General features: G+C 39.3%; 2 protein-coding genes across 3 annotated transcripts; both read left to right on the plus strand.

The window, feature by feature from the left end:
* The first annotated feature begins 1,562 nt into the window (after positions 1-1,562).
* LOC5517395 (DNA-directed RNA polymerases I, II, and III subunit RPABC1) lies at positions 1,563-7,146 on the plus strand. 2 transcript variants are annotated; one of them, XM_048726641.1, is made up of 8 exons: positions 1,563-1,724; positions 2,428-2,516; positions 4,288-4,349; positions 4,602-4,659; positions 4,835-4,916; positions 5,935-6,015; positions 6,281-6,339; positions 6,626-7,146. In XM_048726641.1, exons 1-8 carry the CDS (start codon positions 1,668-1,670, stop codon positions 6,768-6,770), a joined length of 633 nt encoding a protein of 210 aa, XP_048582598.1. In that variant the 5' UTR covers positions 1,563-1,667; the 3' UTR covers positions 6,771-7,146. The 2 variants fall into 2 exon arrangements, with proteins under 2 accessions (XP_048582598.1, XP_048582604.1); XM_048726647.1 differs by lacking the exons at positions 1,563-1,724; positions 2,428-2,516 and adding an exon at positions 3,752-3,839.
* Positions 7,147-7,426: 280 nt separating this feature from the next.
* On the plus strand, positions 7,427-20,605 carry LOC5517456 (tubulin polyglutamylase TTLL7). The gene is made up of 25 exons (XM_032361871.2): positions 7,427-7,993; positions 9,184-9,241; positions 9,365-9,428; positions 9,664-9,731; positions 9,796-9,858; positions 10,293-10,388; positions 10,800-10,872; positions 11,509-11,604; positions 12,140-12,187; positions 12,913-13,004; positions 13,357-13,429; positions 13,571-13,729; positions 14,042-14,136; positions 14,463-14,556; positions 14,688-14,735; positions 14,803-14,865; positions 15,052-15,145; positions 15,520-15,572; positions 15,690-15,782; positions 16,194-16,409; positions 16,762-16,896; positions 17,180-17,421; positions 17,869-17,917; positions 18,316-18,449; positions 19,326-20,605. Exons 1-25 carry the CDS (start codon positions 7,708-7,710, stop codon positions 19,417-19,419), a joined length of 2,586 nt encoding a protein of 861 aa, XP_032217762.1. The 5' UTR covers positions 7,427-7,707; the 3' UTR covers positions 19,420-20,605.
* The last annotated feature ends 345 nt before the right edge of the window (positions 20,606-20,950 follow it).

Below are 20,950 nucleotides of genomic sequence, written 5' to 3' on the forward strand. Positions count from 1 at the left end.
TATAGGCAGGATTCTGATTAATACAGATCTGACTTACTCTAGGAATTTCATTCTCAAGAATAGAAAAAACCATACCTGTAAAATATGTTGACAATGCTGAAACATATATTCCTTCGCCACTTGATTAGTGTGTAAGTCTGCGCTATTCTTATACCTGATGAGAATTAGTCGATCACTTGACGTGCACATTTTTTGTTTCGCAGTGGCTATATGCCCGACAGTCGTGACGGTCCTCAATGGTCCGACAGTTATCATCCTTTTCAAATAATCCAATAATTTGTCGACCTACGGAGTTCAAAGTATTCTATATTTGTTAAGAAAGGGCAAGCCAAGCTGAGTTAAGCTTTGTTATCGATATTGAATGTTTTCTGTTGTCTATTTATACTATAAAATCGTAATTCAAGTGTCTCTAAAATAGCCAGATTTTATGGTGTATACAGGCTAGGAAAAACATTCAATTCCGACAACAAAGCTCGATTTAGATCTGCTTGCCCTTTCTCATCAAATAGAGTACTTTGATCATTCTATCGACAATTTACTGGGTTGATTGAATAAATTGAAAACTGTTGGGCATTTAGTCCATTGAGGACATTTCCTGGCAGTCGGGCATATAGCAACTGCGTTTTTTTTTACTAATTCGATTACGCCAGCACAGTTTTTGGAAGCATTCATTCGCGGAAAAAGCAAAGAACAGACAATTAGGGTTGTCACTTTCCCGGTTCGTTTTATCCCGTCAGGACCATTTTTTTAGCCCTCCATGGTCTTCATACATGCACTGTGTTGGTGTTTTTCTTTCCATGCTCGGAGACCAATTAGTGTTTTTTTCGCGGCCGAATAAAGAAACTCAGGATTCGAAACGAAAGACTGCTAAATGAGTAATGTAGTGATTTACATCGCATCTGCGGGCTCGACAACTTTCCCGTTCGAGACATCATCGGGGACCCAGGGCGTCGCGTAGATCGGGCATACAGGGAGCGCGCGAGAAAGAAAGTGCTCCCTGTGTGCCCGAGCTCAACGACGCCCTGGGTCCCCGAGAATGCACCCGGGCAACTTGCGCAGCAAGTGCAGAACCGTCCCCCACCCCCACACAGACATACAAACACAGCCTACCTAGGTACAAGCCTGTACACGGCTCTTGCACTTTGTACTTGATTGTCCTTTGTACGTTTCATTATCGAGTAAGTACGCAGCTGCTTTGCTTCTACAAAGGACTTCTTTTGTCTCTATTCTTCTCGTTCTTTGTGTCGAGGTGCGGATATTGTTCATTTGCCCAATCAAATTCAAGCTTGTAAGAGCTGCGTACTGACCCTCATTATCAGCCTCCCTTTGAAATTGAAGAGGGCCTTTGAAGGGCCTACTGTTCCAAAGGCGAAGTTTCCCTGTTATTGTTTAAGCATTCTGCAAGTGCTCGCCACAAGTCGAAAGGGGGGGGGGGGGGGGGGGGGGGGGGGGGGGGGGGGGGGGACGAAAGGGTGAAAAGGGGAATTTTTTTCCATATTGGCCACTGGGCTCCCTGCATTTATCTTTCTAAAAAGAAAACTGGTATCGAGCTGCTCCGCTGGCTCTAAACACTGGCGGCGCGCCTTGAAGCACATGGCCGCCATTTCTTGTTTGTTGTTTTCGTTAGTATTTCTTCGTTCTTCGTTTACTTATTGCTTGATACGACTATGGATGACACCGAGCTCACGTACAAATTCTGGAGAATCCGTAAGACAGTTATGCAGGTATGCAATGGGTTAATTTTGCGTGTGACTTGATTAAATTTGGAATGATAAGTTACGATCAAATGTCATCTAAGTTTAAATGACGAGTTTAGAATTCAGATGGAACATCCGCAAGCGTAGTGTGAGTCAGTCCAACACAAGCGTAAATGTAGTTTGAATCTTTTGTAATAAAGCGCAAGTGAATCTGTCAAATACAAGAGCGAATGCTGTGTGAATCTTTTCAAAACAAGCGTAAATGGATTGGGAATCTTTTGAGAACAAACTCAAGTATAATAAGAACTAGTCATACACAAGGACAAAGGTAAAGAGAATCTGTCAAGCACAAATGGAGAGAGTATCTGTTGAGCACCTGCTTAAATGTGGGGTCAAAACTCAGTCAAACTCAAGCGCAAATGTTATTAGAAAATGTAAAACACAAGCGTAAAAGTGCAAATGTGGTTGGAATCAGTCAAACACTAACGCAAATGTTGTGAGAATCAGTCAAGCACAAATGCATCTGTTAAACAAAGTATAAGAAAATCAATCAGTTGCATTTTCTAGCATTAATGTCAGAGTTGACCAATACAAGCACATGTTTAGTCAGAATCATCAAATAGAAGGGCAACTAGAGGAGAACTCCATCAGTTGCATTTGCTTGCATTCCTGTTAGAGGGATTAATGTATTCAGGTCATAGATCAAGGTAACAATAATCCTTGCTTTCAGATGTGCCATGACAGAGGGTACCTTGTGACTCAGGATGAGTTGGATCAGACATTGGAGCAGTTCAAGGAGCAGTTTGGAGACAGGCCAAGGTGAATAATTCTTTGTCTAGCACTGTTACTTAAGATAAGGAAATGATATCTCAATTCAAGGAACAGTTTGGAGACAGGCCAAGGTGAATAATACTTTGTCTAGCACTGTTACTTAAGATAAGGAAATGATATCTCACTTCAAGGAACAGTTTGGAGACAGGCCAAGGTGAATAATACTTTGTCTAGAACTGTTACTTAAGATAAGGAAATGATATCTCACTTCAAGGAACAGTTTGGAGACAGGCCAAGGTGAATAATACTTTGTCTAGCACTGTTACTTAAGATAAGGAAATGATATCTCAATTCAAGGAACAGTTTGGAGACAGGCCAAGGTAAATAATTCTTTGTCTAGCACTGTTACTTAAGATAAGGAAATGATATCTCAATTCAAGGAACAGTTTGGAGACAGAACAAGGTGAAGAGACATTTGTCTAGCACTGTTACTTAAGATAAGGAAATGATATCTCACTTCAAGGAACAGTTTGGAGACAGAACAAGGTGAAGAGACCTTTGTCTAGCACTGTTACTTAAGATAAGGAAATGATATCTCATTTCAAGGAACAGTTTGGAGACAGGCCAAGGTGAATAATACTTTGTCTAGCACTGTTACTTAAGATAAGGAAATGATATCTCACTTCAAGGAACAGTTTGGTGACAGGCCAAGGTGAATAATACTTTGTCTAGCACTGTTACTTAAGATAAGGAAATGATATCTCACTTCAAGGAACAGTTTGGAGACAGGCCAAGGTGAATAATACTTTGTCTAGCACTGTTACTTAAGATAAGGAAATGATATCTCACTTCAAGGAACAGTTTGGAGACAGGCCAAGGTGAATAATTCTTTGTCTAGCACTGTTACTTAAGATAAGGAAATGATATCTCGAGGAACAGTTTGGAGACAGGCCAAGGTAAATAATACTTTGTCTAGCACTGTTACTTAAGATAAGGAAATGATATCTCAATTCAAGGAACAGTTTGGAGACAGGCCAAGGTGAATAATACTTTGTCTAGCACTGTTACTTAAGATAAGGAAATGATATCTCAATTCAAGGAACAGTTTGGAGACAGAACAAGGTGAAGAGACCTTTGTCTAGCACTGTTACTTAAGATAAGGAAATGATATCTCACTTCAAGGAACAGTTTGGAGACAGGCCAAGGTGAATAATTCTTTGTCTAGCACTGTTACTTAAGATAAGGAAATGATATCTCAATTCAAGGAACAGTTTGGAGACAGAACAAGGTGAAGAGACCTTTGTCTAGCACTGTTACTTAAGATAAGGAAATGATATCTCAGTTCAAGGAACAGTTTGGAGACAGGCCAAGGTAAATAATTCTTTGTCTAGCACTGTTACTTAAGATTAGGAAATGATATCTCGAGGAACAGTTTGGAAACAGGTGAAGGTGACAGACCTTCGAAAACTTTGCTAGCTAGTTTTGATTAATAACACTTGTATGAATATGTGTTTAGATTAAACTATATTATTATAGTGTTAAAATAGTGATCTGCAAGTCAGGAGTCACTGTTCCCACACGAAAGTGAAGCTATTTCAAGTAAAATACCAAAAGCAACATTCCATTTATAAGAGCAATACCCTGGTTTTGAAGGTCAATTTGGAGTAGAATAAGCTGTGTTTTACAGTATGCATGGTTAAATATGGTTCCTGTTAGGACTCTGAGGTGGCTTACTGTATCCTGCATCACACTGTATGGTTTACTTTGTATAAGTTAGAAACAAACTCAAACTGTTGTTTTCTCTTTTCTTGCACTCCAGTGAAGGAAGACCATCAAGAAGTGATTTGTCAATTCTAGTTGCCCATAACGATGACCCCACAGGTACAGCAAGTACTGTCCTCTAGGGATTCCAAGTCATTATAACAAGTCTTTCTTTGTGGTGGCATGGCTATTGTTTTATTAATAGTTGTTTGTTGAACATTTACCATATGTTTTGAAGGAGTTATCATGCATTGAGTTGGAAAGTTCTCAGTCTGTAGTTTTGAAGGAGATTATTTGCACCCTGATAGAGTGATTTATTATGTTGCCTGTTTGTCTTAAGTTTATTCACATTTCCTTGACATTTGTTTTCAGATCAGATGTTTGTGTTTTTTCCAGAGGAGCCTAAAGTTGGAATTAAAACAATAAAACAGTAAGGAGATAGTTGCCCCTATAACTGATATTATAGAAAAATAAACGAGGTATATATAGAGCAATGCACTCTAGAGGTAGAAAGCTGAGGACATTATAGAACAGAATTGAAATTCTGCACTTCTGCCCAATGCCTCTTACCTCTTGAATATGTTTTCTGCTTTTGTTGTATTCAGGTATTGTCAGAGGATGCAAGAAGAAAATATCAGTAGAGCTGTTATTGTGGTACAATTAGGGATGACCCCTTCAGCCAAACAGGTAATGTCTTATAACAAGGCTCTCTTTGTTGAATTAAGTACCTTATTATGTGTTAATAATTTCCAAAAGAAAGGCTCTATTTGTTGAATTAAATGGGTTAATAATTTTTAAAAGAAAGGCTCTTTTTTTTTTAATTAAGTACCTTAATCTGGGTTAATGATGTCAAAAAACAAGGTTCTCTTTGTTGAATTAAGTAATGTACCTTATTATAGGTTGATAATATCAAAATGCAATGCTTTCTTTGTTGAATTAAGTACCTTATTATGGGTTAACAATGTCAAAAAGAAAGGCTCTCTTTGTTGAATTATATACCTTATTATGGGTGATAAGTGCTTCTGATTACTTCATAATATAATGCTTACTTCATATTAAATATACTAATTTATTTATTATACACAAACAATTGTTTGTTGATTCTCTTGGTCTTGCTGCATTTCAATACCTCAATATTTCAATGTACTTATGTTCATGACTTGATCTTTTGTCTGTTCAGTAAATCCTTTTGCGACTTGTATGGCCTTTAACTCACCTGCACTATATCATCATATTCCGGTGCCACTCATTAAATTTTCACTTCTGGCCCTTGGTTTCTTGTTTTGTCCTTTTCAAGTTGCTACGATCCACAAATAGCTGTCAATATGTTGTGTTATTGTTGTCTCAAAATTGTTATTAGCTTTCTGTCGTTGTATGTGCATGCTCTCTTGCTGTTTCCATGTGTCTCTTGCTGTTGCCATGTGCTGAACATGGGGGTACATTTTCCCCCATCGGCCAATGAGAGTAGCAGTATTTTTCATAATCTCTAGTATTCAGTATTTTGCATAATTTCTAGTACTCCTGGGAATCAGCAAATCTGGTGCTGTTTATACACAAGTATTTGTAGTAATTGATGAAGTTTTGTAGTAATTGGTGAACCATTTTATAATCCTTGATTCTGCTGCTGGAGGGAAACAAAAGTATACTTTGTCTGTTTTTAGTTGTTGTTAAAATAATTCCATCTAATGGATAACGCTGTCTTTAGGCATTAGTTGACATGGCTCCTAAGTACATTTTGGAGCAGTTTGTTGAAGCAGAATTGATGATCAACATAACAGAGCATGAGGTACTGTAGACATAAGGATCTTAGTTTTCATTAATGGTGCTTTGGCTTTACAAAGCTCAATGAGGCAGGAAAACTTATCCATGGACTTATGTGTATTCCAAACTCTTGTCTTGTCTTGACCCCAACTTGGGGAGCACAGAAAATACTAGGCTATTATAAAATGTTATTTGAATTTTTGAGTTTTCACTTTATGTGACTTCTTGTATCACACTTTCATCATTTTGCATTTTTTTTTTTTTTTCATCATTCCCTCGTTTTTTTACAGCTAGTACCAGAACATGTCCTGATGACCCCAGACGAGAAGCAAGAACTTCTGCTAAGATAGTATCCTTTAAAAAACAAAATATGACATCCAGAACAGGCTGTTGAATGCATTACTTGAAACATTGTTTGGCTAATATTACCATAAGATAGGTACCAGACCCAAAAAGTATTCGACAATGGATTCTCTACTCCCATTTATACCAAGGATAGAATCTTAACATCCAAAAAATACTTTAGCATAAATTTTACCATGCAAGCAACCAAGCAAAGCATTCAACCCAAAATTTTACTGAGAATGAATACTTCAAAGCCTGTTTGGTAATGTTCATCCTTGACATTCGCTTAGTAAATTAAAGGAACACCAGTTACCCAGAATCCAGTCAGGTGACCCAGTGGCAAGGTATTTTGGTCTGAAGAGAGGACAGGTAGTAAAGATTATAAGGCCCAGTGAAACAGCGGGACGATACATTACCTATCGGCTAGTGGTCTGATCAACATATACTGTACATTCCAAGAAAAAGATGGTATTTTACCAAGATTTCTGTTGATGGAAAGAATCAAGAAATCGTTCAACTGCTTGAGAAATAGCAGTGGTTTTTGTATTGATATGGTGTACAAGAACTTGTGTTGCTCTGAAGTGAAGCAGACTTGAAACCAATTAAACCTGTTACAGAGATGAAGAAGCAGGATAGAAAATCAACCATTATATCTGAGATAAGGAATATGCCCTTAGCGCTTTCAAAAATGTAAACACTGTGCACAGCCTTGACTTACTTCCCACCAAACACACATTTGTTGTGACCTCAAGTTTTTACTACTGTATCCTTTCTTAGTTCTCATGTGAAAATAAAACATACAAATAATACATACATGTGGCAACTCAATATGGGGCCGGGAACAAAACACTCATGTAGTAGTGGTATTAAAACAGAATAGTTATAAACCAAAGATTAGTATTTGACTGATATTTTTTTCTGTGTAAAGCAGTTTGTATGTTTTACACCTTTATTTGACGCTGCTATCAGCTGTGTCGAGAATACATAATTATAAAAAAGTTAAGTAATTCCCTTTTAGTGTATACTGAATTATCCCTGTTCGTTTCCTTATACTATATTAGATTAAAAAGCACCTGCGCCCTACTCTTTAAATTGCGTTACTCTAGTAGTTTTGTTGTCAGACGTTTCCAAGCCAACGTGACATAACGCATTCCACCCAGACGAGACCCCGACACTTGAAGAGCTCAGTAATAACAACACTGAAGCATGGCGGAGTTTCGGAGGAGATTTTCTATGGTTTAGCGAACTCTTAAGCTGTTTGGAAACTTTAAAGGGGGGATCGCCTGACCTATAGATATGTTGGTGATGTTTTTAGAGTGTTTAAGCACGTGTCGAATTGGAACACGAATTCGATTAAGATAACGATTCGAAAATGCCGTGTTCACCGCGACTCGATTTTACAACACATCCTCAGTTGGATTTGTCGAGCACGAAAGAACCAGAATCTAATACATTAACGACTGTAGAAGAGTCTTCGAATAACAGGATGTCGGAATCAGAAGCATGCTCAATCGAGGAACACGAAGATTTGGTCCACGAGCGAGTCGAATTTCGACACGAAGTCCAAGCGTCCACGCGCAAAGTCTCGTCTAAAAGGAAACCTATTAGAAAACGAAGAACGGTCACGGCAAATATATCTGCTACAAAATACGATATTGGTGAGTTATATATTATCTTGGTTTTAAAAAACCGAGTGAAAGATACTCGTAATCGCTTATCGAGAAATGAGTTTGCTAATAGTTTAGTTGCCTAGGTAAACCATTCAACTGCAATCCTGCTGTGGAAACCATTTAGATCCTACATCATAGTACAACTAACCTTAATTCTTTACTTTTTATTGCGAAATGTGATGAATACTGTTTGGGAACCGTTAAAAAGATTTTATTCGAAAATGATGTAATATAATAAACGTTAAATTGCTGAATATTGTTTTTAATCCTGCCTTTGTTTCTACAGGTTTCGATCAGTTTGACACCGGTTATTGTTTCATACCCTCAAGAACATTTTTGAAAGATACTCCTCTTTTTAAGCACCATAAATGTTTCTACATTCTATAATATCACCCTGACCATGTTTATTTTTCTAAAATATCGCTACAACGCTACCTCTCTTGGGAGCGCTTGGATTTAGCGGATAATCTTCTGTTTTCTGTGATATGTACCAAGAGCATGATCATTCATCCAATTTTATGAGACTAAAAACCCCGTAATTTTGTGACTTGTTAACACAATTCTCACCAAAAGGTTTGCATAGCAACGGCTCTTATGTTGCTTTGCTTATAAACTTTATTTGTTTAAATACAAAAGTAGCATAAAAAATAGCGGCAAACTATTTTACTGGGAGTTTAAGATTCCTATTAATAGCCTTTAATAAAGCTAAGGATTGTATCGTGGCGAATAAAGCAACAGCAAACAGCCCTACAAATTCCTACAATAGTTGCAACCATGTATTGTTTAACCATGGGCAAGATCCCTTGATGCTGTTTTATGCTAAATAAACACCACGCTATTCTCAATAACACCTTGTAAATTCCTTTTGTCACATCCTGTGCTGCAACAGTTGAAACAGTGAAATAAAAAAAAAAACAGAGACAAAACTTACATAGCAACAGGGCATGCTTGCATTGGAATGATTCGTAAAGTATTTAGCAAAATTAGTTAACCTTAAAAGGTTTTATCTAGCTTTATCTGAATTCTTTATATTCTAAGGACAGCATTCCTCTTTCTAATGCACAAAGTGCATATCTTATTCATGACCTCAGGGATAAAAGTTTAAAGAAGTTTTTGAAAGATGTTGAAATTATTGAATTTTAAAAATTAGAATTGTTGAAATGTGTTGTTTTATTTAGTACGGAAGGCCTGTGTACATGCTGGGATGGTTGTGACAAGAGATGACGACCCTAGTTGGTGAGCATATAACAATATATACACAAATTATTACATAAATGTGATTGTCCCCATTTTTTAGTCATATTAAGGCTTTAGTCCGTTTGAGAGAGTTCTATTATATTTGTGTTATTATTTTCCCAGCTTTTTCATTTGGAGTGATTCCTCTGTAGGAGCTGAGCGGTTTATTGAGCTTAAACCATATCAGGTATGACCAGAATGTCTTAGAGTTTTAGGTGTCAGGCCCCTACATAGGGGCATGTCCAGTTTGTGTCTGCTCCCCCCTTAGCTGCCAAAGAGTTGTTAATTTTGTTATTAAAGAATCATCTAATATTATCCTTTTTCCGTATGATTCCCACACATCACTGCCTTCCCCCAACTAGTAATTTTAAAAGTCATATAAATTCAAGTCTTCTGATATTCATTTGCATTTTTGTTTTCAGAGAATAAACCATTTTCCTGGTATGGGTGAAATTTGTAGGAAAGACAGTCTTGCAAGAAATATTGCAAAGTAAGTAAACTTATCCTTAATTCAGCTCTTTCATGTTCTAAAGCTTGTTGTGTTAAACTCACAGGATGAAGAGAGCACACCCTGATGAGTACAGCTTTGCCCCACAAACCTGGGTTTTGCCTGCTGAGTATCCTGTGCTTTCTATATTTTATGTTTAGATTTATTAGGCTATTGTACAGAACAGGAGATACGTAGAGTCGTAGCAGGCCACGTAAGATTGGGGTGGAACAATACAGAAACATTAAGAAAATATTGGAGGGCACAGCCATGCCTCTACTGGTTTCCTTATAATTTATTTCAAAAATATTGGGGGGGGCACGCCCCCAGTGCCCCACCCCCTGCTACGGCCTTTTATATATTGAAGGATTTAGGGCAAAAAAATCTATCAGCCCCAAAACTTTGATTCTAATTAAATATCCAACCCTAGGAATGCCTTTGAATTTTGTCTTGGACTCCCTTCTAATATTAGTGTAAAAGCGGGTTACTAGCTTAGCAAAATACGTACTTGTCAATTCTTTGTCGGAAAATGCAGTGTGTAAAGTATCCTTGACTGAGATCTAGATATGCAGCATTTCAGATGTATTGCAGAGAACTGAAGAAGAAAAAGAGGGCCAAGACATTCATCATGAAACCAGCCAATGGTGCAATGGGCAATGGGTGGGTCATCACACCCCTTTTTTATGCCCCCCACCCATCTGAAAAAAAAAGAGTTTCTAGATCTTTTTACATCTACATTTACTTAGACTGTAAAATATTTTGATAACACCAGCTGGTAAAGCATAACCTCTTGTTTCCCGACTCTCAATCTTCCACAATAAGGTGGTTCTTGAATAAAAAAAGGTCCATTATAGTGACTTGAGTGTCCACACCCTTGTGAACGTCATACTACCCGCCTGCAGCATCCTTGTTTTATCATGACATCCAATTCTCATTTTATTTGTTTACCAATTGACCATGGTGTTCTTAAATATGAACACATACATCTAAAACAAACCAAAAAGAGGGCTTGATATTTATGAACACATATTATTCATGTGTTAATTGGCCTAATCCCTCTTCTCCTTTTAGAATTTCCCTTATCAGAAATGGAGACCGCATTCCATCACATGAACAACTTGTCATCCAAGAATACATTGACAGAGTGAGTCTCTGGACCCCCCCCCCCACACACACACACACACTATAATTTTGTAAGCTACAATCATGGTAAAAATCATTGGGACATTTGTCGGAATTTGTCCAAATATTCAAAACAATAATCCATGCAAGAACACAAAACCTGTAAAATAATATTTACAACCCCCCTTAGAGCCCCCCCTTCAATGTTGCGTCAAGTGTTTTGGCGTTGGCATCATTCAACATTGAAGGGGGGGCGGTAAATGGCGCGTTCCATAAAGTATGTCAAGGTCTTCTAATTTGGACGTTCAAACTCTTTTCGTGAAGTCCATAAACGCTAAGCTAATAGTTAATAGAATTAACTTTATTATAAAACAGTCCTTATTTGCGTTATTTTGACATTACAGGTTCTATAGGAGCATTCAACTCAAAACAAAAATAGATTATGCGCGCACGCTTTTTTAATGGCACCGGAACCCTGTGTCCCAATTCAATGTGACCACGATTGTATATAATTTCAGCCCTCATTTTCAGTCAAGCAGTGTTTTACAACTCCATTGTCATGGAAAGGGAAGGGTTGTCTATTGACCTTTCATGCTTATGATGAGCTTGGTTTATAAAAGAAATCATGAAAATGACCAATGTGTTTCTTTTATCTCAGCCGTTTTTGTTGGACGGTTACAAGTTCGACCTACGCGTCTACGTCTTAGTGACGTCCTGTGACCCTCTCCGTATATTTGTTTACAATGATGGATTGGTGAGTGTTTAATTACTCAATAGTTTGTATCATGGAACAACTTGAACCCTATGTCTTTTTCTTTTTGGATCTCAAGATGTTATTTTGTGTGGGTTTCGGGCTATCTAGGTTCAACCATGTAATGTCGATTAATCGAACCCAATCAGGTGTTTTCTGTACATTCCCCAAAAGGGCGTAGCTATATGGTACCAAAGAAATCTGCGTTTCCCCCTTCAAGCAACCTTGTCAGCCTGATACAGTGAAACCTGGATTTTAAGATATGCCTCGGGAGAAAGAAAATGTGTAAAATCGTAAAATCGAGGTAATAATCGTTGTATCGAGGTCAAAATTACTCAACGGGATAACAGATTTGTAACTTAAAATCGTTGTATCCAATATCGTTAGATCGAGGTAATTTCTTACACATTTCACTGTATTTCCACCGGGAGAAAGAAACGCCATCGTAAAATCGACGTTATAGAATGCAAGTTCCACTGTATAGGGGTCCGTTCCGGGTGTTCCTTGGGCGTATCTTATTTGTTTGATTACCCACCAGGTCCGCCTAGGCACAGAGTGCTACGAGCCACCGACAGAAGACAACATGGTGAGGGGTCCATCAGGGCTGAGGGGGGGGGGAGGTCCTAGTGACCCCTGTTTTTCTAAATAATAATAAGAAAATGACCAGTAGTGGCTGTGCCGCCCAGTTTTTTTAATGTCTGTGCAGCTGCGTAGCCAGGATTTTTAACAGAAGGGGGGGCCCAAAAGGGACTTTCAAGGCATTTTCTCCTGTATTTTAGATAATGTCTCATACATTTACCGTATTTTTGGCTGCTAAAAAGGGGGGGCGGGCCCCCTAGGGCAATCCCCTGGCTACGCCCCTGCTGTTTCCGATATTTCAAAGTCTGTTACAGCCCTTCTTATAGTCTGGACACAGAAAATAAACAAATTAGCACCATATAGTGGCGCAATGTTGTGGTGCAAATATGGTACAAGAAAGGGAAGCAGCGCTTAAGGGCCTATGGTACTATCTTTTGAGTCTGTTGCTAGGGAAATTTGTTTGTTTTATAAAAGCTTCTGGTTTTTTTTTTGTCAAATGTCTTGGAACTTTCAATATAAGTGTTTTAGACATAAATGACACACGTGATGACGTCATCCGACCCCTCCCATGGTCACGTGACCTAGAACAGAAAAACCAAACGGAAACAAGAGCGATTTGGATCTCACTTAGTCCACTATTGTTGTTCAAGGATTAAGTGCCTAAACATGACTTACGTCCTTTTTGGTGTGGATGTTTTTTTAGTTTGACTAATTTTCTGCTATTGTTTTTAGGATGAGCTATTTATGCACCTGACGAACTACTCCATTAACAAACACAACGAGAACTTCGAGCGAGACGAGAATGATGATATGGGCAGTAAAAGGTAATTGCGATTTTCAGGGGTTGTTACCGAGGGGTGATTAAGGGGAGTCATCGCGCACCCTAGCCACGCTCCAAGTGAATGAGAAAGACCTTTGTATTAAGAAAGAAATTCTTTGTTTTAAGAAATAATATCTGACGAAACGAAGTCTAAAAATATATTAACCAAAATCTGGCTAATTCCAGGAGAAAAAAGATCGAACTGCCTAACTTGTGAAAAAAGCTTACCTCCTCGTCAGATGAAGAATATAAATATTTCTTTTATGTGGTGTTTGGAGCTTTTTATAAGATTCTATTAAAGACTAACCGTTTGCGTATGCTGGACTTCTACTTTACTTTTTTTCACCAATTGACAGGTCCATCAAGTGGTTAAACGAATGGCTGCAATCCATGGATTATGACGTTAACTTTTTATGGAGAGGCATAACGGTAATAACAGTATCACACTATTTGCCCCTCCCTCCTTTTGGCTTTAATTAACTTATGAGTTATGACATAAAGCTATCACTGCTGCGTTTTGCCCGCGCGTGCTCACCCAAATTCTAAGTATTCCCCTCCCTCCCCCCTTAGGAGGTGATTGTCAAGACTCTGATTGTGGCGCAGCCCCACGTGCTTCACTCGTACCGGATGTGCCGGCCTGGGGCGGCGACCGGAAGTGACAGCGTGTGCTTTGAACTACTTGGTTTCGATATTCTGCTGGACAGGAAACTGAAACCGTGGCTTTTAGAGGTAAATTAGTGTAGAAAGAACGAAACTGTATAATTATCGAGGTGGCTTGTAGACGTAATGTAGTATAGAGAGGACGAAACTGTACAAATTATTAGGGTGGGAAGCTTTAGTTCAATGTCGATCACATAATTCAATACTTAAACTTTGTTATGCTACTTGTTTTGTGAATTTTCGAGGTTGTTAATTTAATCAGGATTTTATAAATAAGTAAATAAATAATCAGTCACCATTGACGTTTGTCATCAGTGGATTGTGAAGCCCCGTAGTGTTGGTCTGATGATGGATCATGACACCTTTTCGTGATCCTTTCAGATAAATCGCTCGCCCAGTTTCGGGACTGACTCCAAACTCGACCAGGAGGTCAAGGGTGGAGCCTTGAGGGACACGCTTCGACTACTCAACATCAAGTAAGAAAAACATTCCTTCTTTCATATTTGCCACTTGCCTGAGTATCAGACCATTTTGTTAGGGATAAAGGAAAATTCTTTGAGTGTTTGTTCTCCCCCCTTCCCAATTCCCGCTTTTCACAATTTTCGAGTTGATTTATGGTAGCAAGGATGAAGTTTTATAATTGTTCCTTGTTTTGCTCTACTTGCTCTTATGTGCTTCCTTTTTATATAGCGCGGCTTGTGAAATGGTTGTTCCATACTGCAAATAATAATAATGCAATGTGCTTAAAGCTTATAAACCTTCAATTTGCGAGTTCTTGAGACTCAGCTTGAATTGTTTTCAGACCGAGCGATCGGCGTAGAGGTATGGCTGCCGAAAAAGCAGAATCACAAAGGCGTCTTCTGACGCAGCCTAAACGCAGCGAATACACAATGTCGGTGAGTGTAACCCACCTCTCTCGCTTACCTCTTTCATTAATGCTCTTCTTTGATGGTAACTCTTGCTAACTTAAAAGAAGTAACGAAAACATGCCATGAATTTACTCACTTTACCGGAATTTTGTTTAAAGGAACTCGATAAGAAGAAGATGATACTTAACAAAAGACGAAACGAGCTGGTGGGTTACAAGCTTCTTGTTTATATCTGCGTTTTATTTAGGCTCTAACTGACATTGCCACTCACAGAAAGAACGCCTTAATCAGCTGCGACGCGAGTCTGCAAGAGAAGAGTTTGAAAACATCAACATGGTGAGAAATTTTGATTTCAATTTTGATTTGAATCTTATTTAAATATCGTATATTTGGGAAAGCTTCCCCTTCACCTTAGCCTACTTCACACGTCTGTTAGCGTCAGGAACGCATCACTTCTTTATCGAAGAACCTACCTGAGATACCCACATCATGTATGTTTATTTTTTGTTATTTCGCTCTTAGGGTAACTTTCGCAGGGTTTATCCGCCTGACGATCGCGCTAAAAATGAGAAATACACCGGACTTCTGGCGGATGCCTTCAAGCTTTTTTTGTCAGGTAAGTATGCTTGATGTTACCTTAGTCATCTATGCCGAAAAAAAATAAAAACAAAACAAAGAAACAAACATAGAAAGACCTGTTGGGTCATACATTAATGTGCATGTCATTAGATTTATCTAAAAGCAAAGTCTTTTACAAAAACTTTATTTCCCAAGATCAATAGAAAATATTGATATTGCATTAGCTTCTCTAAGTCAAGATGGAAATCTATACATTCTCACACTTGTAATTTTGCTAGTATAACAAAATGGCGGCTGACAGGAGATTACCCCATAGGCTCCCTCGAGCACCCACTAATCTGGGTGTGGCTTGCCCCCTAAACGTGCTTTTTATACCAGATTGAATTTGAACGTTGGTGTGTTTTTTCCCAGGGCGTGCTGCTGCCTTACAAAAGGACGGAAACCAGCCCTTCAGTACTCTTCGGGTAAGACTACATGATGTGCATTGCTTGACTTAAACAACGCAACACAACGTATTGTCAGGCGATACGATCCATTCCCGCAAGAACTTAATTTCTTATGCCATTTGGTTTCATCAATAGGAAGAAGAAATCTTGGATCTTCTAGAACAGTGCGAGGCGGACGAAAACACAGCCCAACCGCTTGGCTATCGACCACTAAGCAAAGGCCCCAAGGTAAGAGCCCGAAAAAAAGCCAAGTTGTCGTCTTAGGATAGGCAATAGCCGGAGGAACCAAGACGGATGTAAGAGCTTGCATACTAGCCTAAAGGGGCAGTGTCATGGTAAGAGATTTGCAATAGCTCTCCGTCCCGGACACGGAAATGACCACAGACTGTCAATAAACATAGTCTTCAATAGAATATTGCATATTATTTTAACAAGGCAATGACAGCTTAAAGTTCAACCTTTTGTAAACAATTAAACGCCTACAATAAACACTGACTCCAGACGTGCGCAGTACCATGACGCTGCTCCTAGGCTAAACTTGTATTTTCTTGTATTGGGTGCCTTATTTATATAGGCCATCTAGTCTGCCTCAGTATATTATAAACGGCGACTTTAAAACTGTTTCTTTCTCTGTCTCAGCCCTTGTCGTCCATGCCAAGTTCCAAGTCTCCCGTCACCAAGGACGAATGTCTCGTCTCATCAGCCTCATCGGGATCATCAACAGTCCCTCTTCGCCAAGCTTCCACCACAGGACGCCCGCCATCAGCGCAGAGGTCCGGCCCACCAGCACGGGCACCAGGACAGCGGATAGTGACTTCATCATCCTCCCCACCAATGAAGTTCAATCCTGTTGTGGTGAGTGGGGATGTATCACGTGATAATAGACTAAACTCTCACGTGATAGCAGAATAAAGTAGCTTTTTTCGGAGCTTAAATTCGGTTTGAAGATATAACAACAATTTCAAAGGAGAGTCATGTCAAACAGAAAATACAGAACGATTTGGTATTATCTCGTACCACCATATGATTGAGCGAGCGATGTTCTCTCTTATGTGGGGTTTGAACATAGAAAAAAGCTTTCGAACCAAAGCTAGAAATCCCCTTCCGACGTCTCCATGGTGACATTGCCGTAATATCTTAAAGCGCTTGTGACTATTTCGGGGTATTCCTTTTACACTTTCTAATACACGCGGTGTGTTGTCCGCAGGACGCTGCCTTTCTGAAGGCCGCTGTACGCGAACGAGAAGAGGAGCTTTGTAGAAGGACTCTACAAGCGTTCATTGACATGCGCATTAAGTTCCCAGGGAAAACGGACGAGGAGGCGGAAATGATCCTTCAAAACGTGAGTGACTGTACCACAGCCGTAATAACCCCCATGTTCAATGTCTTCTTGCTTCGACGTCTAGCCTGCTTGCAGGCGGTACTCGGTGTTATTATGAGGCTATCGATCTCTGGTATAAATAAACTATCAGTCGTTATTGTTCTCTTTCCCGTTTCCCGTCGTTGTTGCTGTGTGATATCGTTGCTCTGATACGTTGTTGTTGTAGTTCCATACCAATGTACTATGCATTATGTAGTTTATGCTATTGACATCCAACTAAACACTACCCTTTTTTTTTACTCAGATTTTGGAAAACTGGAAGTTCCACAAACCGCGGGTCGCCTCTTATTGGCTAGTCAAGCTCGACTCAATTAAGCGACGCAAAGTTATCGACATAGTGCGTACGAACGTGCGCGCAATCCTCCAACGCGTCTGGCGTTCCTCCGATGTCGACAGCCTTCGACTTTGTCGTATTATATCGCGAGTCTTCAATCGGCTTCTTTGGAGTCACGGCCAGGGGCTCTGGAACTGTTTTTCGAATCTTGGGTGCGTTTTCAGTCAAGAGCTTGCGCAGCGTTATACATGCCTTGATTGTAAATTCCAATAGACTATTTCAGCTATAAGCATGCGGGCGCAATCGAAATGAAAACCTACCTCAATCATAGTCATGCAGCACGCACTTCGTTTGGTGCAAGCTTAAAAAGGCGCGCATTGCATTCTGGTAGGTAAGGTAGGTTTTTATTGTAATGCGCTAAAAAAAACTTTAAAAGAAACTTTAAAAAGCCCTATAAAAAGGCTCTAGAGTGTACTAGAGTGACAATATTGTTCTGGGGTTATCGAATATTGATATATTATCTTTAAGGAAAATATTCTTATCCTTAAAATAATTTATGCTTTAGCTATAAAATCGACTCGTTTTTTTTTTGTAGGTCGCATCATGCTCAAAATTCTTTTCCAATGAGCTGTATTGATTTGAGATATTTCATCTTTTAGCAACTCATGGGAGACTATATTTAGCAAAAGCACGGAAGTCTTGTCATCGGTATGTACACTATACACCAATTGTAAACTTGTTATCATCATCTTAGCGTCACCATCATCAACATATATCTTTATTAGCTTATTAGTTATTACATAACCACCATGGTCATCATGCTATTACCATCAACAACAATTAATAAGATCGCCATAATCACTACTATTAAAATTGTAATATTGTACTTGTGGACAAACTTGGTATACTCGGCTAGTGGAACTGATACCTTGTCGTCAACATTATAATCAATAATTACATCACCAAACCACCATTAGTATTATCCATCGTAACGATAGTAACGCCATCAATTGGCCGCCATAGCAGCATAATTATGACCTACACTATTCGCAGAAGTATAAGGTCATCCAAATACATACGAGTGCGTTGTTATCTGTGTTCTGTAGACGGAAATGAGCTGCTGTAGGCGCGTGGTGCAGCTATGTCGCGACTGTCTACTCATCGTCTATCAGTTCGCTGCTGATGCGAAAGCAGCTGGTGCCGCCACAGGGATGACAAAAGATGAGGCGGGTGCTAACAGGTATGGAAGGGCTCGGTAGGGACCAGGGGGAAAGGAAGGAGAGGGATCGGGGCGGAAGGGTCGGGAGACAAGAGGGGCCAGGGAGAGGGAGCAGTAGGGGTGGGGGGAGGAAACGGGAGGAGAGGGATCGGGGCGGAAGGGTCAGGAGACAAGAGGGGCCAGGGAGAGGGAACAGTAGGGGTGGGGGGAGGAAACGGGAGGAGAGGGATCGGGGCGGAAAGGAGGAGAGGGGAAGGGGAACTTCAAACTGCTTTTGATTTATAAGAACAGATTATATCTTACTGGAATATCAAGGTGTTAATGATGATACAAAAGGTCTTTTTGTCTCTCTGAAATTTACGTGAGGAGTTGCAGGATGGCACATAGAAAGTTTCGCCTGTTTCACGTTTCAACTCACGTTTTTGCTTTTGACTTTGCCGAATAGGGGAGTTGCGCTAAGGGATCACGTGACTGTTTGGGTAGCAAACTAGCGCGCGCTCAGCCTTTTAGCGGCAAAATAACAGCAAAAGAAAAGCATCTTTTTCAGCGCTAACGAAAAAAATCTTTTTTTCAGAAAGGGTCTAATTTTATTTAAAGATTTTATTTCTTCGTCGTTCTGATTTTTTGTTTGATCATTTTGTTTTGAATTTGCCACCTAAAAAGGTCACGTGATATCTTAGCGCAAGTCCCCTATCACCTTCTTTACTGCATAAAATAAAGTAGACCCACTCTAACACGAACTCGTTTAACTCTAGGTCCCTGCTTACTAGGACGGACTCGATACTATTTGATTCTTTTCTACTTGGATAACTCGAACTCTTTGTGTTCCTTTGGGGGTTCGAGTTAACGGGAGTCACCGTATGATGCAATTTGACCGTGACACTTTTATCTTTGCAGACAGGATTATCAAAGGGGACCTGATTTGTCGTCACAGCACGCACTATCAGCAAGAATGTCTCGCATTCCGAGGACCTCACAAGTTAGGTCTTGAGGGGGGGGGGGGGGGGGGGGAGGTCGACGTGATGACGAGCTTTCGTGTTTACCAGCCTCTAGAAAGTTAGTTATAATGGAGTGGACACAAGCTACAGCAGATGGGATAAGCTGGCCCAGTTGTTCTCCTATTCCCTGTCACGCATAGAGAAACTGTGCATTGCGTGACTGAAGTCTCTGGTTGACCACGTGACCACGTCTTTGTAAAATAGAATTTCGACTTTGTAATATATCAAGATGGAGACAAAAGACATTAATAGATATTATATAAATATATTTATTCATATTTTATTGATTTTAGACGAAATTGTTTTAAATTTAAAACATTTTTAACAACATTTGTACTTGTTTTTCGTACCTCTTGTCCTGAACGAATTTGAAAATAACATATGAAGAAAACGTTGTCGTTTTGGGGGTCTGGTACCGAGGAATCTAAGTTTGTTTTTAAATACTTTCTCTATAGAGTAAAGATGGTCACAGTCACTTTTTTCTCTTCTGATTACAAGTCATAAAGTTTACGAAGCACCTACGATACAACAACCTTAAAAATGACAAGAATCATGCAGCTTTTCCAAATAAGGAATATATTAGTTTCCTTATATGGAAAGGAACGCGTTTGGTAAAAACGACAATTTTTGGCTGAATTTTCTTGATATGTCACAAATAGTATTACTGATCGAGACAAAAAATTCCATTCCGCGATAAGTATTTTATAAGTAACGTCATTGACCATCCCCTACACCTTAAAAACCATATGGGAGCCGAAAATTAAAAAAAAAAAAAACTAAATTACCTCCCGTCATGTACTTTAATGACGGACCATTTGATATTTGACGGGGGGAGTGGCATTTTCTATTGTCCAATTTCTTTTCCCGGACTGTTTTGTTGTTCGATTTCTTCCCAAAGTATGTAGCGTTTTTTTCTGCCAATCTTTGCTTGCTCCATTTTAAGGGCCTTAGCCTTGCTCTTTTTTTTTATTTAAGGGGAAATCAGCCAGTTTCTCCCCTCAACTATCAAATGGTCCGTCTGTTACTGAGGCAAAAGTAGCCTCTGGACAAACCCACTCACAACTCTGAACAAATCTCACTAAAAGTTAAAAGTCGTAGGCTTGTTTATGAGTTGTACAGTTTGACAATTCATGAATGCTCTTCGCTGAGATTTTGTCCTGAAATAAAAGTTTAAACAAATTTTGTCTGTGAAATAAAGCATGACAATTCCTCTTTAGTAAAAGTATGCAAACATCAAGTCTATGTTTTCATTATATTGCAGAAAATTATCTATCCCTTAAGAGCCTTCTAGAAAAATATGCTATTAGGATCTTCTTGATAATATGCTAAAATCACGAATCACGACAACGTTCTTCCGATATTCTTTATATTTTAGCTATTTCAGCATAATAGTAAGAAGACCCCCCCCCCCCCTGGGGCCCAAGCGCCGCCTAGTGAGTTGGAGCCCCTGGTTGGAGTAATGGTCGTGGCTACCAAGTCGTGGATTCCGAATTTTTCTAAATATTTTTTCTATTTTTTTTATTT

Source organism: Nematostella vectensis, chromosome 1, assembly GCF_932526225.1.
Source record: "Nematostella vectensis chromosome 1, jaNemVect1.1, whole genome shotgun sequence".
Classification (NCBI taxonomy): Eukaryota; Metazoa; Cnidaria; class Anthozoa; order Actiniaria; family Edwardsiidae; genus Nematostella; species Nematostella vectensis.